A 16279-nucleotide genomic window follows, 5' to 3' on the forward strand; every position below is an offset into this window, starting at 1 on the left:
CTAATTTGCATTGCATTTGAACATTAATACAGAGATAAATGCTATTAGCTGTACTCTAGGGTATTCTTTCTTGTTTCTCATTTCTTAGAATCTCTATGGGGGAGGTTCAAGTCTTATTCTATATTTGTAGGTGAGACAGAGAACATCTTTCTCTAGGTCATGCAGAATTCATTGGCAAAGTAAAGAAGAGGAAACATTTTCAGATATATAACAAATGGCGGAGATTCTAGCAGTGGAAAGTAAAGATGGACTATAATGGGTAGAGCAGAAAACCAGAACAGACATTTAATAAGCTAGCATTAGAATATATAGTCTGATAATGTAGTTTGGAAGATTCCTGAGGCTAAGATTAAAGAGTATTACAGATAAGAGTGTTTGAAACTTGTGGGTTTGTTTGTTTTTTGAGACTGGAAAATTACTAAGATCCAAGAAAACTGCCAAGAGTAGAGTCAAATCTCATGTAAGTGAGACTCATGCAGTTATATACAAGTGGGAGTTGACAGATGAAATCATTAGTAGATAATACAGGAGCCAGCTCTCTTCTCATGCTACAAAGATTTAAGTTGTTTTGACATCGGCAAATGCCCTGGGTAGACATGAAAGAGAAAAGTCTTTTCCCAAATGGAGCCTTCTTCTTGTCCCTGTCTGTGTCACTGTAGTGAAGACTGTTAATGGAGGTTTTCATCATGTATATCATTGTTCCTTTAAGAAGGTGAAAATTGAGCTTATTTTATTAATACAGATAGAAGTGGGAAAGCAGTAGTACAACCTAAGTTTTGTTTTTTGCTTTGCTGTTCAGCCCGTATTGTATTAAATTCAGTATTAGTGTAACTGAATCAGTAGGAAAACACATTTGGAGAGTATCATTACTTGGTTCTCCTAAGTAGGGAATTAGGCAATATGATGAGAATTTTTTTGTTTTTTTTCTAAACTGACTAGATCTTAGAATCATTTGTAAAACAAATACAATGGGATGCCTTTGCAAAGAATGCTGATCAATTAAAAGCAAGAGCCACGGACTGGCTTTCAGATGGTGTTCACTGCTTTTAGTAATTTAACATTTTGTTTTTCTTAGCCAAGTAGCATTTTAATATGTGTATTTTCTGTATAAAATACAATGTAAAGGAGAAAATAGTATGTATTGGTTCCATTGTTTATTACATTTTACCCCAAGAGATTCAAACTCTACTTTAGAGTATCTCTTTAGTTATATTAGGAAATACATGGTCCTGATCATGTGTATCATGTCTGTATAGAGAAGGCTATTTCTTCTGAGTGGCTGACAAAGAGTTAAAATTACATGACATCTCACCAAAAGGGATCTAGTTTCAGACTATACACTGTTATCCACTCTTTTTTTGCAGGATGATCAGGATGGTATATTCCTGAAATGGAGAGTGGAGAATTCATGGGGCGAAGACCATGGCCACAAAGGTGAGCTTAATATGGTAATACCAACTCAGGAGGACTGGAGTCTACTTTACTGTCTGCTTCCTAGGCAATATGGGTATAAAGCTACCCTGGTGTGGAGCATTTTTCAATAATTTGTCCCTTTGGATAAACTATTTTAGAGAAAAATCTGAGGATCTAGTTTACCCCCAGGATTTCTATGACCAGCATGGCATGCTGGAACCCTGCAAGTTGATTCCGAGACCAATATATGTTGGCATTTGTCCCAGACCGTGCTGACCCTGCTAGACCTCTTTGTACCATTCATTTTGGCCAATGAGAAGGTTGAGTGCCCTTTACCGGAACACTTGCTGTATATATAGTGTTTGGCATATTTTCATCTACTGCACTAACTCCCTAGAAAGTCAGAGCCTTCTGAGTGGGAGAATGGGATTGGCAAGAAACTTTAGGTATTTATTGGAGACTCTAGAAGTTGTCAAGTATAAAGAGGAAAATGACACTTTGGTTACTGCTTAAAGCTGTTTTCTTCTGACAAATCAAAACTCAGGCATAAATTTTAAGTAAATTATAATATTTAGACTAACAAAAAAACCCACAAGTAATAAATGAGTTATAGAAAAATAAAAAATATGGATAAGCAAAAAGAAAATTAAAATCTCTAATAATCTACCACCCAGGGATCATCACTGATAAATCGTTTAGGGTATTTTCTTGTGAATTTTTGAGACCATATTTTTAAAGACTGTTTTCGCAGTAGATAAAAGCCTTTTAAGGAGCTTTTATGCTCTAATTTTTAGGATTTCAAACCAAAAGTGATGACTACTACAGAGTATTATGTATGTGAGCATGTATTTGCTTGGGTGTTATGCACTGGTGTCAACTCTTTCAGATTTCATATCCTTACTTTTAGCTAATGGATGCTAGCTAGGAAAAACACATTAACCTCAGCTTACTAGACTAGATAGAAGACTCAGAGGAAGTAGGTAGGAAAACCAGTGAGATACCCAGAAACTTGGAATCAGACTTCAGCATACATCTCACCCAAGCAGAAATCAGCCAAAATTTTCTTAGAGCAAAACAGACAGAGACAGAGAAATAAAATAGAGATTTCAATTATTTGCCTAGTGCCTTCCTTTATGTTTAGAATAGGAATTTTCCAACTATTCCTTAAAACCCTAGGATTTACAAGGGTAAAAGTTGGAGGAAGAAGAAGGATGTGGAGGTTTAGAATTAAGCAGTTGGGGCTTCAGTTGTTTATATTTGAAATTTTCTGTCTTAAAAGAGCCCATTAACCTAAGTTTTGAACTTGATAGGACTTGAGTATGCTGTGATTGAGCAGCACAGGTCGGGATATGATGACCAAAACCTGAAGGCCATCTAATTTGTCATTCCAAGTCTTTTTATCTCCCTATGAAATGGTCCTCGGTGGGTTTTGGCTAACTTTCTTTGGGATCTGCTGTGAAACTCAGCAGCTCAGTGTTTATATGTAAACAGATACAAGCGCTGTTAGTGCATTTCTGCTCATCATAAGATAGTTGCATGTCCTCCCGTGATTTTTGTTATTGTTTTGTGATTATGTGGTGCTTATTAAATTATTATTATGAATTAAAGTGCAACATAGTTTTTAATTGGTGATTTCTTACAAGATGAATTTCATTTTCAGACAAATGCACATTGGAATCAGGTAGAGAGGAATATAAACCTTAACAAAGCTAGCAGAAAGATTAAAAATAAATCACAATTCAGTTATATCTGTAAATTGGTGATAATTAAGTGGATGCAAGAGAATAGCTTATTTTAAATTGGAGGGATTTGATATTTATAACATTTTAAAACATAATATGTTGCTTCAGATGAACCACTAGCTTCTCTTTCATTTTTGGTCTAATTTTATTCATGTGGTTGGGTTTGTTATCATAAAGGTTAATGTCTAGGAAAAGGACTAAAGTTATGGTCTGTTGAGATGATCCTGGATCTTTTGGCTTGCTTTTGTGATTTTTAAAAAAATCTTCGACAGTCACTGAGTTTGTAGATAGTAGTGATATCCATTTGAAAGAGGATAAACACTTTTAAAGTCAGGCAAATGCTCTGTGTTTTGGGTAGTCTATTACTTTGAACGTAAGTACCTACTCTTAAAGAGGATTCTGGGCCACTTTACAATTTTTTTTCCCATTCAACTGTACCTCTTTACTCCTACTCAATAAAAGTTTTTCCTCTGCTGACTTACTTATTCTGTTATTACAGTCATCCTTCTGTGTCCATGGGGGATCAGTTCCAGGACCCTGTGGATACAAAAATCCACAAATGTGCAATTCCCTTATAGAAAATGGTGTAGTATTTGCACACAACCTACATACATCCTTCCATAGACTTTAAATCATATCTAAATTACTTATATATCTGATACAATGTAAATGCTTTATAAATAGATGTTATACTCTATTATTTAGGGAAGATAATGACAAGAAAAAAAGTGTGCATGTTCAGTACAAATACACCCATTGTAGGCCTAACTACATAGTTAATACACGTCAGCAATAACATAAGATTTTTTTCCCAAATATTTTCAATCTGCAGTTGGTCGAATCCATGGATGTGGAACGTGCAGATAAAGAAGGCTGACTGTATGATGTGAAAACAGGTCTTGATTCCTATGATCTGCCTGTAATCCTTCTTTGTAAAATCTACAGCTATCTAGTTAAGATTAAAGTAACTTTTTTGTTGTTCTGAATAACTGAAATGCCTGAGATTATACAGGGCAAAGCATTTCAGTAGAGAGCCAAAAGATAAGGAATTGAACCGAGTGAGGGTAGGGAATAGTTCTTTCAGAGCCAAGATAAATTATTCTCATGTATTTCTTGGTAATGAAGACTTAACAGGAAGGAAGGAAAGAAAACATGATCTAATTTAATTGGCACACTTGGCCTAACCTTAGGAGAGTACGTAGTATGTTGTTATGCTGGTAATGTGTGTTTATCCCAGCAGGGCCCTCTTGTCTGTTATCCTGGTGGGTATTGGCGGGCACATCTGAAGCAGAACCTCTGCTCTCTCACAAGACATGACAATCATAAACATCATTGCTGGTATTTGATTTCTGGAGATAACATTGTTAACAGTTTGTTACTATTCTCTTTGGGATTTCTCCCTGTTAAGATCGATGGTTTCTGAAAAAGCAGTGTCGATAATACAGCTGGAGGTAAAGAGAACAGAGATACCTGGGCAGGTTGCCCTTGCCCTCTGCCCAGTCCTGGCTTTAATCTTTCCCATTGGTCATGTTCATGGTCCTTCCTGTCCAGAGACTATTAAGTAAATCAGAAAACCCAGCTGTTTCAGAAAATGGACAGAGGTTCCTTCTCATCACAAGAGACATAAAAGAAGAAATTAATTCTTGTCTTACTGGGCCTGTTTGAATACCTCATGTTGGTGAATTTTAGTTCTTAGTTAGCTGGACTGAAAATTAGATGCATGTCTAACATGTCGTATAAACAACATGGCTTTCTTTTTCCCCCTGCTTCTTGAAGTACTTGACTGCATTTTATACCTTGTTTATGGATCATGCCAGAAACGGATTTCACAATTGGATGAAGGAACAAACCTTGGAACTTGGTACATTGTCTTTCATTTTAAAAAGTTGATAGGCTTGTTAGAGTAAATAGTTTGTAAAATTTCATCTGAAAAGAACATAATCTTTAAGCCAAAGTGACCCTAGTCTGATACTAGAGACTATTTTCTTAACCACTAAAAGGTGCTCAGCTTCTCTGTTCTAGTAGTATCTAGTCCACTCATGGAAATAACATAATTCATGATCTTTGGTGACCAGAAACTAGTGGCTAAGGGGACATAAAACTATATAAAGGATCTGAAGACATGTAAATGTCCGACGACAAGAGAAAAAGCTCTTAAAGCACCATTTTGAAATGCTGGGAATATGAATAAGGAGGGAGGGATGGGCATCTTATGAAAGCTTGTGTCCAAAGTTGGCACATTGTGTGTTGGGCAACTAAAAACTAGATAATGGCTGAAAATTTCCCAGAATTCTTTTGCATATGCTGCTTTATAATATGTTTTGTTGTTTTTTCCTTAACTTTTTATCATGGGCAATCTCAAGCATGTATAAACTTAACAGAATAATATTAAGGACAACACCCTCACCCCCACCCTGCACACACACAATGTGCCCATTAGTCAGCTTTAATAGTTATCAACATTCTGCCATGCATATAACAAAGTGTTTTAGGTAGTCATTAAATTAAATTCTTGGATGGTCTTCCTAATGAACCAATCTTTTTATAGAACTTCTTTATGATTGGTTCACTTAGTCGTGAAATATGGGTGTTCCAGCCCTAAAGGTTGGTACAGCAGAGCTCCGAACGTAGAATTATCATAATGTCGTTCTTAATGCCTTTTTAGTCTAGTTTCTTAATATAATAATAAAACTTTTAAGTGAGAGTAGGGGGAATATTATTCTCTAATTTTTCAATGGTCACTAAAGGAAAACTATCTTTTTAAAAATTCTGCTCTCCAGGTTTTCATTTTGAACCAAGATTAGCATTTCATTTTTCAAATTGCTTGTATGCCTTTCAAATACATGAACATTTGAAATTGTTTTGAACCCATATTCTTCATCTTTTTTTATAAATAAGTTTCTCTGTTCATGATTTCATTCTAATAAAATTTTCAGACTTTCTCCTAAAACGGAGTCTCTTGATAACTTCAGTTAAAGAGACTTTGGCATATTACAGATTAATCTGGAAAGAAACCTGTGTGGTTGATTCATATTATATCTGAACCTCTACTGCTTCCTGAAAACCAGTAGTATGGCCTTTAATTTGCCTCACCAGCCAAATTAACCTATGTGATTTTAAAGACAGTATGTCCCCAGCAAGGTACAAAACTCATCATATTCTTCATATAATGTTATATTGTAGTACCAGGAAAGACAGTTAATACTTTTTTGATTGTAGATCTTGGACAGTAATTTAACTCCTCATGGTTAAACATTTCTCTATCAGTAACATGGATAATTACTGGTTTTTTATGAGGTCCTACTGTTTCTTTGACACACATACTTTCGCTCGCTCTCCTCCCCCAATACAGAGATACATAATATATGTATATAAATATGTAAATATATGTATATAAACACAAATACATATGTATACAAATACATATATATGTATTTATCCATCAAATGAAAAAATGTATGAAAGCAGTTTTCAAACTGTACTATTATGTAACTCTAAAGAGTTTAATGAATATTCCATATATCTTTCAGAGGTACTCAGGATGTATAGTTCATAGCATCTTGTTGCTTCATAAGAATTCAAAGTTTGCTAATGTCTTTGTGTTTTTCTTCATGGCATCAACATAGAGTAACTCAGGATATGAACATGGGTGATTATGCCCATGTTTTATGTGGGAGAAAAAACTGAAACTTATTGAGAGGTTTTGACTTATTCAGTTGTACAGTGTCAGAGGTAGAATTGGGATTCAGATTTCTTAATTTCACATAGGCAGCTTCCCTAAAAATGTATGTTGCCAATTAAAGATAACTGATTATTTGCAGATCTTTTGAGATTCAGTTTTGGGTTTCTAGCACAAATAATGTAAATTATAGACAACAATGAGCTGAGCTTGCTGAAACAAGAGAAAATTACATGTGCTAAAAATAGAGGCTTCTGATTTCCTGAAAAGAGGCAAGATACAAATTTGTTATGTCATCTCAGGGTTTTCCTGTCTACAGGCTTGGGGAAAGTGCTGCTACCATCAAAAGTGGGTATCTGAGTTCTTGTAGAGGGACTTCTCACCCTCTATTTTTATTAACTAAAGAGCATGCATGACCGGGCTAAAGATAGTACATTTGAGTGAACCAGAGGAAACACGTACTTTCCGATTGCTGCTTTCTTATCAAAGTTTGTGACTAGAAGAGGTTACCATTTGTGCGAGGGAACATTCTATGGGACAGAGGTTCCTAACATAGAACCAGGTATTAGTTTCAGGGAGAAATCCCCTCATATTTAGTATAGATTTTTGTGTGTATATTTGCTTTCTCCTGTGGAGGGGATCTGCTATTTTCACCAGATTGTCTCCAAGGTACATTTGCATTGGTTTGAGGATAAAGGTTAAAGCACAGAACCTGGGACCAGACTGCCTGTGTGTGCATCCTGGCAACCCCACCTTTTGTCTGTGTATTTCACCTTTTGTCATGGCATTTAACCTGTTAAGCCTTAGGTTCTTCAACTATAAAATGGGGAAAATAATTATACCTATCCCAGTTATTGTGAGAGTTGTGCTAGGCATATAAGAAATACTCGAAAATATTAGCTATCATTGCCACTGTTGTTAATGTGGCAATGATAGCTAAAGCAGGGAAACAAGAACATAAGCCTCCTTAACCTTTCCCTTCTAGAAGATGGCTGCCTAACTTGCCCATGGTTCTAGCTTTAGATCTCTAAGAATTCAGGATTGCACCCCAGTGCAACCATTGTGCTATATCACCAGTTTACTGGATGGATGGCTCGTCATGTGGCCTTAGTTTCGTGAGAGAGAGCAGTTCAGGTGAATAAACCTAGTGCTGAGAGAAAACCATTAGCAATAGCATCACCTCACATTTATTGATGGGATGCAGAGGACCATGCACAGACCATGGTGAAATGAATGTCTCTCTTCCTCAGAGGAGTTCAGACTTACTCACCAGGGACACAGAAAGGAATTTGAAGAGGGCCGTGATGTGACAGAGTGACATTCATGGTGTGCTCCTCAGACTGTAAGATATAGGATAAGTAGACTGAGAAAAGCAAGAGAAGAGATGAATTCTCCAAGAAGGCAGATGACGAAAAGGAAGAACCAGAAAGGGCTTAGTGGGGAGATAATAGGGAGACATTGAGGCTGAGGTTATTGGAACAGATAAGGAGTTAGAAGCCAACAGACTTGATGATGTCAGGGAGAACTTGTAGAAAACATTACTACAGCAGAGCAGTCCAAAAAAATGAGTCAAGGAAAATGCTTTGGACTTTAAGGCAGTTTTTGAAAACTTTAGGAAGAGTAGGGGTGGAAGCCCAGTGGTCCTATTATGCCACATTAGCAACATTTTAGTACTTAATTCCTTCAAATGCTAGGTACAGTGTGTGTATGGGAGGCGGATTGAAGCTGGGCTAATTGAAGCTGTAAATCTTGCTCCATAAGGTAATAGTCATTTATTATAAAAACATGAAAAAACAATTATTATAAAAACATATAAAAATATAAACACAAGGGTAAGTAAAAATATAGCTGATAAACTGCAGAAGAGATGGGGAGTGATTGGAAAGGCTGAGTGAAGGCTCCTTATCTATTCTTCAGGGGTGAGTGGAGTTTGAGGAAAGATGCTAGGGTTGTGGCTTTTTTTGGAAAGGAAGTAGGAGGCCAGCCAGGAAAACAGTAGCTCTTAGCATGTAGAGCATTCTTTGGGCAGGTCTGAGGAGTGAGGCCAAGAAATAATGTGACCTGCTGTCCATGGAGCTTTTGAGGAATGATCAAAAAGCAGACTTTGGCTGAAACAGGGTAGTGATAGTTGGGATCAGCGAGAAGTCACTGAGTTTCTACAGGAAAACAGACCCTTGGATGACATCTAAATTTGTGTTTTCTTCTATCCAACAGCAAAATCCTGGCAGAATTGTGTGTGTGCTCTCAGACTTGCCTGGGTTGTGCTCGGTGGTTTAGTGAAAGGGGAAATCCGACTGGTTGGTGTGTGGCCTTCTCTCCCCAGCCCACAGGTGGACAGACTTCTGGACTCTTTTGCAAAGAGTACTTCCTCAGAAAGTGTAGACTTCTGCTGACTCAGCTTTGTTGTGGTTTCATGGTTTAACAACCCACAAACCAAAACACTGCCCTTTCCCTACCACACTTTTCGCTCTGCTTTTTCCTGGTATATTTATCAGGGAAATGGTATCTTCTCTAGCTTTTGTTTCTAAAAGAGGCCACGGTTAATATCCAGCTATGAGGGTATTCCTTCTCTTATCATCAGCAAAAGGTTCAGGAGCATGAATAGCCGGACTTTTATGTTTACTCTGGAGGAAAAAGAAGCCTCTTAGATGACTGTCCAGATGTCTGGCTTATAAGTGATGGTTTTGGTTCCCTTCCTCTGATTGTGTTTCTGTTTTGTTTTGTTTTGCTTTGCTTTTAATATCCAGCCCATGCTGTTCTTCATCCTTTTAAATACATTCACTTAGAACACATGCCATCTTTTAAAAATACAAAATACCTCATAATAGGACCCCACAAAAACTGGGTGCATGACTCTTAATATGGGATGTGTGAACATCTGGAATTGGTTCCAAACAGTTAGGTGTCTAAGCTAAGTTGCGTGCTGTTATCTGTTGCCAAAGCCATAACTACCTACCACATCTCTTTGCTGCTCACTGCTCTATTGGAGAAAGCCGAGCCCCACGTAAAAGACTGAATTTGATGTTGAAACCTGGAGCGTGGGCTTTTCTTACTGGCTACATAACTTTAGATGACCAGCCCTGACTACCTCTTAGTGTGAGGATTAAAATCAAAACAAGGATAGTGGATGTGGAATTGCTTTATGAAGTGTAAGCTCCCTGCAGACTTGTATGTATGTGCGTGTTTATTTTGTTTTGCCTTCTAAAGTGTAATTCATTTAACAAATAAAATTACATTATTCCAAAATCAAAATACAAAAAAGTATATAAAGAGGTATCTTGCTTACATCTCTGTCACTCTTCCTTCTGTTCTGCTCCTCTTCTTTTCAGGTTGCCATTTATTTCTCATACTTTTCTCATGTTTTTTAGTGCATCAAAGGTAGCATACCTTATATGCTGCTCTGCATCTTGCTTCACTTCACTTGACAGCATATCTTAGAGGCATTTCCTTATCAGTTTCTGTGTCAGTACAGTTCGACATCAGTACAGCTTTATTATCTTCCATTGTCTGGATGTACCATAGTTTATTTAACCAGTTCCCTTACTAGTAGAGTTTCTAGTCTTTTGCTATTGCAAACAGTATTGCAATGAATTAATATATGTACAATGCTTAGAACAGGGCCCGACACATAGAGCTAAATAAGTATTGGTTATTTTTTATGCATAAATACACAATGCATAATTTATATTGTGTGCATGCAAGTACTATGTGTGTGTAGGATGAAGTCTCAGAAATGGCATTGCTTAATGAAAGGGTAAATGCAGTCAAATTTTTTTAAGTATTGTCAAATTGCATTCCATAGGGATTATGTACGTTTGCAACATACTCTGTACAAACGTAAGGTGTTATTAGGGCATGTTTTACACAGTGGGTACCTAAAAGAAATGGTTGACAGATTGTCACTACTTAATTATCGGTTAAAATTGTGTATGTTCATAATTGGGTACTAGACTATGTCAAGGCCCTAGTAAGTGATGAGTTTTTCATTGAGATTATTTCTAATGTTTTCTTACCTCTTATCCCAATTTTTTCTCTTATTTATTTTTCCATTAGAATATTGCCATTATAATAACAGAAAAATGTTTTTATGCATTTACCAAATTTAGAAGTCATAAAGGAAAAGATTGATTGATAAATTTGGCTTTATAAAAATAAAAAAATTATAGTAAACTAGAAAACATCATAAACTAAATTAGAAGGCAAATTGCATAATAAGAAAAATGCATCCATTATTGTAGTATATAACTGTATAATGCACTATTACTCATTGCTATGAAAAAGGTAAAACACCAGTTAAGAATAGGCAGATGTTCCAAACAGGCACTTTACATAAGAAAACTGTAAATTGCAAGCGCAGGCTCACACATGCACACACACACAAGGTTCAGATTGGACCCAAAGAGAAAATCGTAATTATGTGTACCAAGTACTGATGAAGATATAAGAAAATTAAGTAGATAATTAAGGATGTAACAAAGATTTTGTTACAAAAATGTTTATAGCAGTATTGTGTCTAAGCATGAAAAAACATTTTATGTTCCAACAGCAGGGGACTGATTAAATACATTTTGATTTACTCATATAGATTCAGCACTTTAAAATTATGATGTAGATAGATGTATTCTTTTATCAATACAGAAAGAGCAAAATTGGAAAATAGCCTGTGTAGTACTTTGTAATAAAAGAGCATTGTGATATCTCATTTTTATTAACTGTATATAGTAACGTGTAGACACTATCAAAGGATACATGTAAAATTGGAAGAGGGTTTATCCCAAGGTGGTGGAATTGTAGGCAGTTTTTAAATTTATATTTGTCTTCTCTCTCTCATCCACCTCTTCCTCCTGCTCTTTTTTCCTTCTCCTCATCTTCCTCCTCCCATGTTTCCAAACTTGTTTATCGTGGGCATAAATTATTTAGATAATAGTTAAGGAGCCAGAAAGCGATATAACATTTCAGAAACTTGGGGGAAAAATCACCTACCCTATGGTAAAAATTATTTTATTTTTTTTCCCCCTGTATATCTGGATCTGTAATACAGTTGTAATAATATAGGATATACTATATTTATATACTTTCATTGCTTTTAAACATTTTTCCATGTGCTGCATAGTCTTCACAATTTCATTTTAAATGACTGATATTCTCTAGAGTGGTTTCTCAACTAATATGAAGTTTGAAATGCAAGACAAGTGTTAGGAAGGTTTTGCTTTTCTTTCTGGAAGCCTTTCTTGAAACTAGAATTATCACTGTTAGGTGAAAGATTGGCAGTGACTTAATGAGGCCTCAGTAGCCTAGCTTCCTTAAGTCTGCGCTTCCAGACAGACCCATCAGAGCAGAACAGATTACTCGATATTGTCACACCTTTTTTTAAAGTAGCAAAAAAAAAAAAAAAATTAGCCACAAATAGTTTGTTACTGAGGTGAAATACTTCATATAACAAAGCCAACAAAAAAATATAAAATAGATCTAATTTTATGTAAATGATAACATATTTGTCACCTTAATCTAGTCTGAGAGGTGTTTAAATCTTGGATCTGTGGTAGGATTTCAGAAAACTGTTTTCTTGGGTAAAGGTCTTCTTTCCTTAAACTAATCCATTTGAAACTATTCTGTTTCTGAGTAAATTTTGCCTAACTGTTCTAGAGCTATATCTATTTCTTTTTTCTTTTCTTTTTTCCCTTTTTCCTCGGGGAGTGCCCTTTTCTAGGCCAGAGGGCTTAACAGCTAGAAGTTGTGAATTTTCTCAAATCAAAATGGCAACTTTAAAGCTGCCCGAGTAGGTACTTAGCTCACTTGGGTTTCAGACATACTGATCCTAATCTTCTCAAAATCCAGGACACACAGTATCAACAGTTACAGCGGCCACAAGTTTATTATCTACTCAGAGTGCAATTACTTGGCAGCCACCTAGACTGTGAGGTCTTTGTGGGCCCCCAAAGAACTCATATCCTGAAGCAAGAGTCTAATCAAGGCAGGTCCTCTTGGCAAGGACACTGAAAGGGTGGATTGCAATTGATAGGAGTTTTAATTTGTGAGGACTTAATCTGATCTGCTTTTGGAACAAGATGTGTAGATGTACTTATTGTCCATTTTCTCTGTGCATTTTTGGAAGATTCATTTGATTGTGTGATGATAGTATTGTCGTAAGGACACAGAACTTTATTAGACATATCTGGCTCTATCCTTCACCTGCCTCACTGCCCAGAGGTACTCTAAGGATTTATTCAGCCTGCATATGGTGAGGGGAAGGACAACTCATATCTCAAATGGATAGTGGTTAGTAGTCTGGTCTGCCCACACTGTGAAAGTTCCTTTTTGGGAAGGCAGGTGCTGAGTATCTCAGGAAGCAGTTACTTAGGATGTAGCAAGAAATAGTACCGGTTTGCCCTTCACCTGATCAAACTTTGGTTGCTAGAACTCAGTGGTAAGTAGGGGCCAGGTCTTGATTGACTGACACAAGCAAAACCAGGGTCTCTGGAGTATATAATCAAGACAGAAACCAGAAACGGCACAGGCTACAATATCTGTCTGTGCTCTCCTTCCCTGTGTCTCCTGCCGAGAAAAGCAGCCCTGGATCAGGAGGCTGGCATCAGGGGACAAGGATGCATTCCCTTACCTGACTTGGTTAGAGCACTTGAGCACTTTTCTAGGGCATTTTCTTGTGAGGGTAAACATGCTGTGTCACATCAAGATGAGCTGGCTTTAACTTCTGTCAGAGATGAAGAGCAGAACTGGGTATAGATGACCTCACCAAAGCAGTTATGTTTTCAAGTTAAATAATGTCCTCTGCCACATCATTTAGCTTACAAAATTAGACTCACCATCTTGTTGCCTTTTAATTATTTAAAACAGTCTTGCTTTTAGAGCAGCAGTTAGCAGTATGGTCTGAGGACCCCTGCAGGTCCCTTTTAGGGGGTCTGCAGGGTCTTCCCTTCTCCAGCAAGCAGCATATCTGTCTGGGGTCAGAGTTTCTTCATCTGCTTTAGCTAGAACAACAGATTGTAGCAGATTGAACACAGAAGGCAGGTACAAGAATTCAGCTGCCTGCTATGAAGCCAGACATTAAATTATAAAATAATGCCACTTTTCTAACTAAAATATATTATTTATATTTATTTTTTAATTCTTATTTTTAGATGAATTAATATTTTTTAACTTTCTGCTTTAATTTCTATCATAAATATCAGTAGTCATAACTTACAGACAATTTCTTGGATTCTTAATAATTGTAAGAATGTACAGTCTTGGTCCTGGAGCCAAGAAGTTTGAGAACTGCTATACTAAAGGACCAGCTTCGGAGAAATACCTACATCCTTTTCCTTTCTCTGGTCCTATATAGCTTTACACAAACACTCTCAGAGAAAATTGGCTCAAGTGTCTGGTATACAGTAAGTGCTAGGTATGGTAAGATGGTGGTGATGATGATGATTGTTAGTTCCTATGAGTCCTTGTCTGTGTTGGTCCACACAGTGCCCCCGAGTCCACACAGTACCCTGTGCTCCTTCCTTGGCCCATTCTTGTTTTAAATACACGCTCTTTAGTCTCTTGCTTTAATTTTGCTCTTTATATTAACAATGGCCCAGGTGAAGCATTATTTTCCCCTATTTAAGTTTGTTGGAAGTATGTTCCAGAAGGGGAATTTGTGTTGTCCTAGTGGAAGTTGAGATATAAGTTAGTCTTCCTAAGAGGAACAGGCAGGTTTCTAGGCTGGTTACTTAATGACACCACACTTTTTGTCTCAGCTGAGTTCTCAGTGTGGGGGCTTGGTACAGCTATGTCTCTCCACAGCCCTACTACTGGAGAGATTCATAAACCCTAGGGCCTTACAGAGGAGGAGAGGTTGAGTGGGTATCTCAGTCTTCCAGTTCTGCCTGCTCCTCATCACAAATGTCCTCTTAGGAGTGACGACATGGTCCCATCTGGATTCCCCTAGCAGTTTAGTTGGTTGTTGTAGGAATGTATGACCAAGAGAAAGGAAGAACAGCCAGGATGCTGAGAATGTGGGTAAGGTAAGAATAGAACTGGTGTGTTTGCCCTAGAGATGAATACCCTCAGTGTGGCTGTATGAATAAGAAATATTTCCACCTACCTTCTGGCGTCATCCATTCACCTTCCGTGAGGCAGTCTGGATAGTGGAACAGCACAGGATCTGGTAACAGCCTTAGGTCCAGAGCCTAGCTCTGAACCTCACCTGTGTGGCAGGGCACGTCACTCAGTTACTCTGCGCTCCAGTTTCCTAAGTGATTAAAATATAGCTGTGCCTACCTTATGTGCTTCACAGAATTGCTAAGAGGACTTAGATGAAGTGACATCATAGATGGGAAAGCTGAAAAACATGTACAAATACTAGTTTTGTAAAAAGGCTTCTTTATAGTGCCGGGGGGGGGGGGTTGTCTGCTCTCTGCCCCTTGCCTTCTGGACTCATGAGGCTTCTATTCTTTCCTCCAGGTTACCTGTGCATGACAGATGAGTGGTTCTCTGAATATGTCTACGAAGTGGTGGTGGATAGGAAGCATGTGCCAGAAGAGGTGCTAGCTGTGTTAGAGCAGGAGCCCATTGTCCTGCCAGCCTGGGACCCCATGGGGGCTTTGGCCAAGTGATACTGCCTCCAGTTCTTTTCTCCTCCCATGGAACCTGAAGTAGCTGCAAAGGACAGATCCAGGAACTGAAGCCAAAGTTACACAGGTGACTGTGTTCCCACAGGACATAGTCAGACTCTGGGATTTCTCCTCCAGGAACCTCTTTGGGGAAGTGTGCTTTATGTTGAAACAAAATATTCTTAAAGAAAATAAAAGGGAAAGATCAGGACACACTATCTACTCTCCTCATCTCCAACAGCTCAGGTTCTCTTAGCATTTTAATCAGATGTAATTGTTTGTCTTAACTCTCTCAAAAAGGTTTGGATCATTATCTGTTTTAATAAGACAGGAGAGGATGAGCAATTGAGGAGTATGGAGAGAAAATGGACCTAATGCTCCCTGTTCCTACAGTAGAGTTAGGGGAGGGTAACCCTAAGATTTGAGCTCTCAAAACTGCATGCTGCCTGACAGTATCACTGTCCTTCCTAGATGGCAGTCACTGAATTCAGTTTTTCCAAGGTAATTTTATGTTCCTCTAGCAGCCCAGGAATGGGAGGTTGATCAAGTCTGACATGATTCCTTCCTGTTCCTCTGAACTGTGGGGGAGCACAGCTCTACTTGAGTCAGGATTAAATAGGGGCTGAGAGAAATTTGGGTGAGAGAACAACCAAAACCTTATCATGATCTGAATTATAATTATTAGATCATGATCTGAATTATAATTACTAGGGGAGCTCTAGCCAAATGGTTTAACTTCTGCCTCCGAAATTGGGAGTTGGGTGGGCAGGAAAAGGGGTACCCATTCTTTCTGACAACTAGATGGTGCTGAGAAGCTTTTGAATAAAATACTTTGCTAAATGAGA

At 37.6% G+C, this 16279-nt stretch overlaps 1 protein-coding gene across 1 annotated transcript in view; it reads left to right on the forward strand.

The window, feature by feature from the left end:
* The window catches only part of BLMH (bleomycin hydrolase), a 40988-nt gene extending 24709 nt beyond the window's left edge, over positions 1-16279 (forward strand). The window contains exons 11-12 of the mRNA XM_016138989.2: positions 1365-1434; positions 15286-16279. Coding sequence (XP_015994475.2) covers positions 1365-1434; positions 15286-15437 — 222 coding nt within the window. The 3' untranslated portion in view covers positions 15438-16279. The remainder of the gene's footprint in view (positions 1-1364; positions 1435-15285) is intronic.

This window comes from Rousettus aegyptiacus, unplaced genomic scaffold, assembly GCF_014176215.1.
Source record: "Rousettus aegyptiacus isolate mRouAeg1 unplaced genomic scaffold, mRouAeg1.p scaffold_m13_p_6, whole genome shotgun sequence".
Classification (NCBI taxonomy): domain Eukaryota; kingdom Metazoa; phylum Chordata; class Mammalia; order Chiroptera; family Pteropodidae; genus Rousettus; species Rousettus aegyptiacus.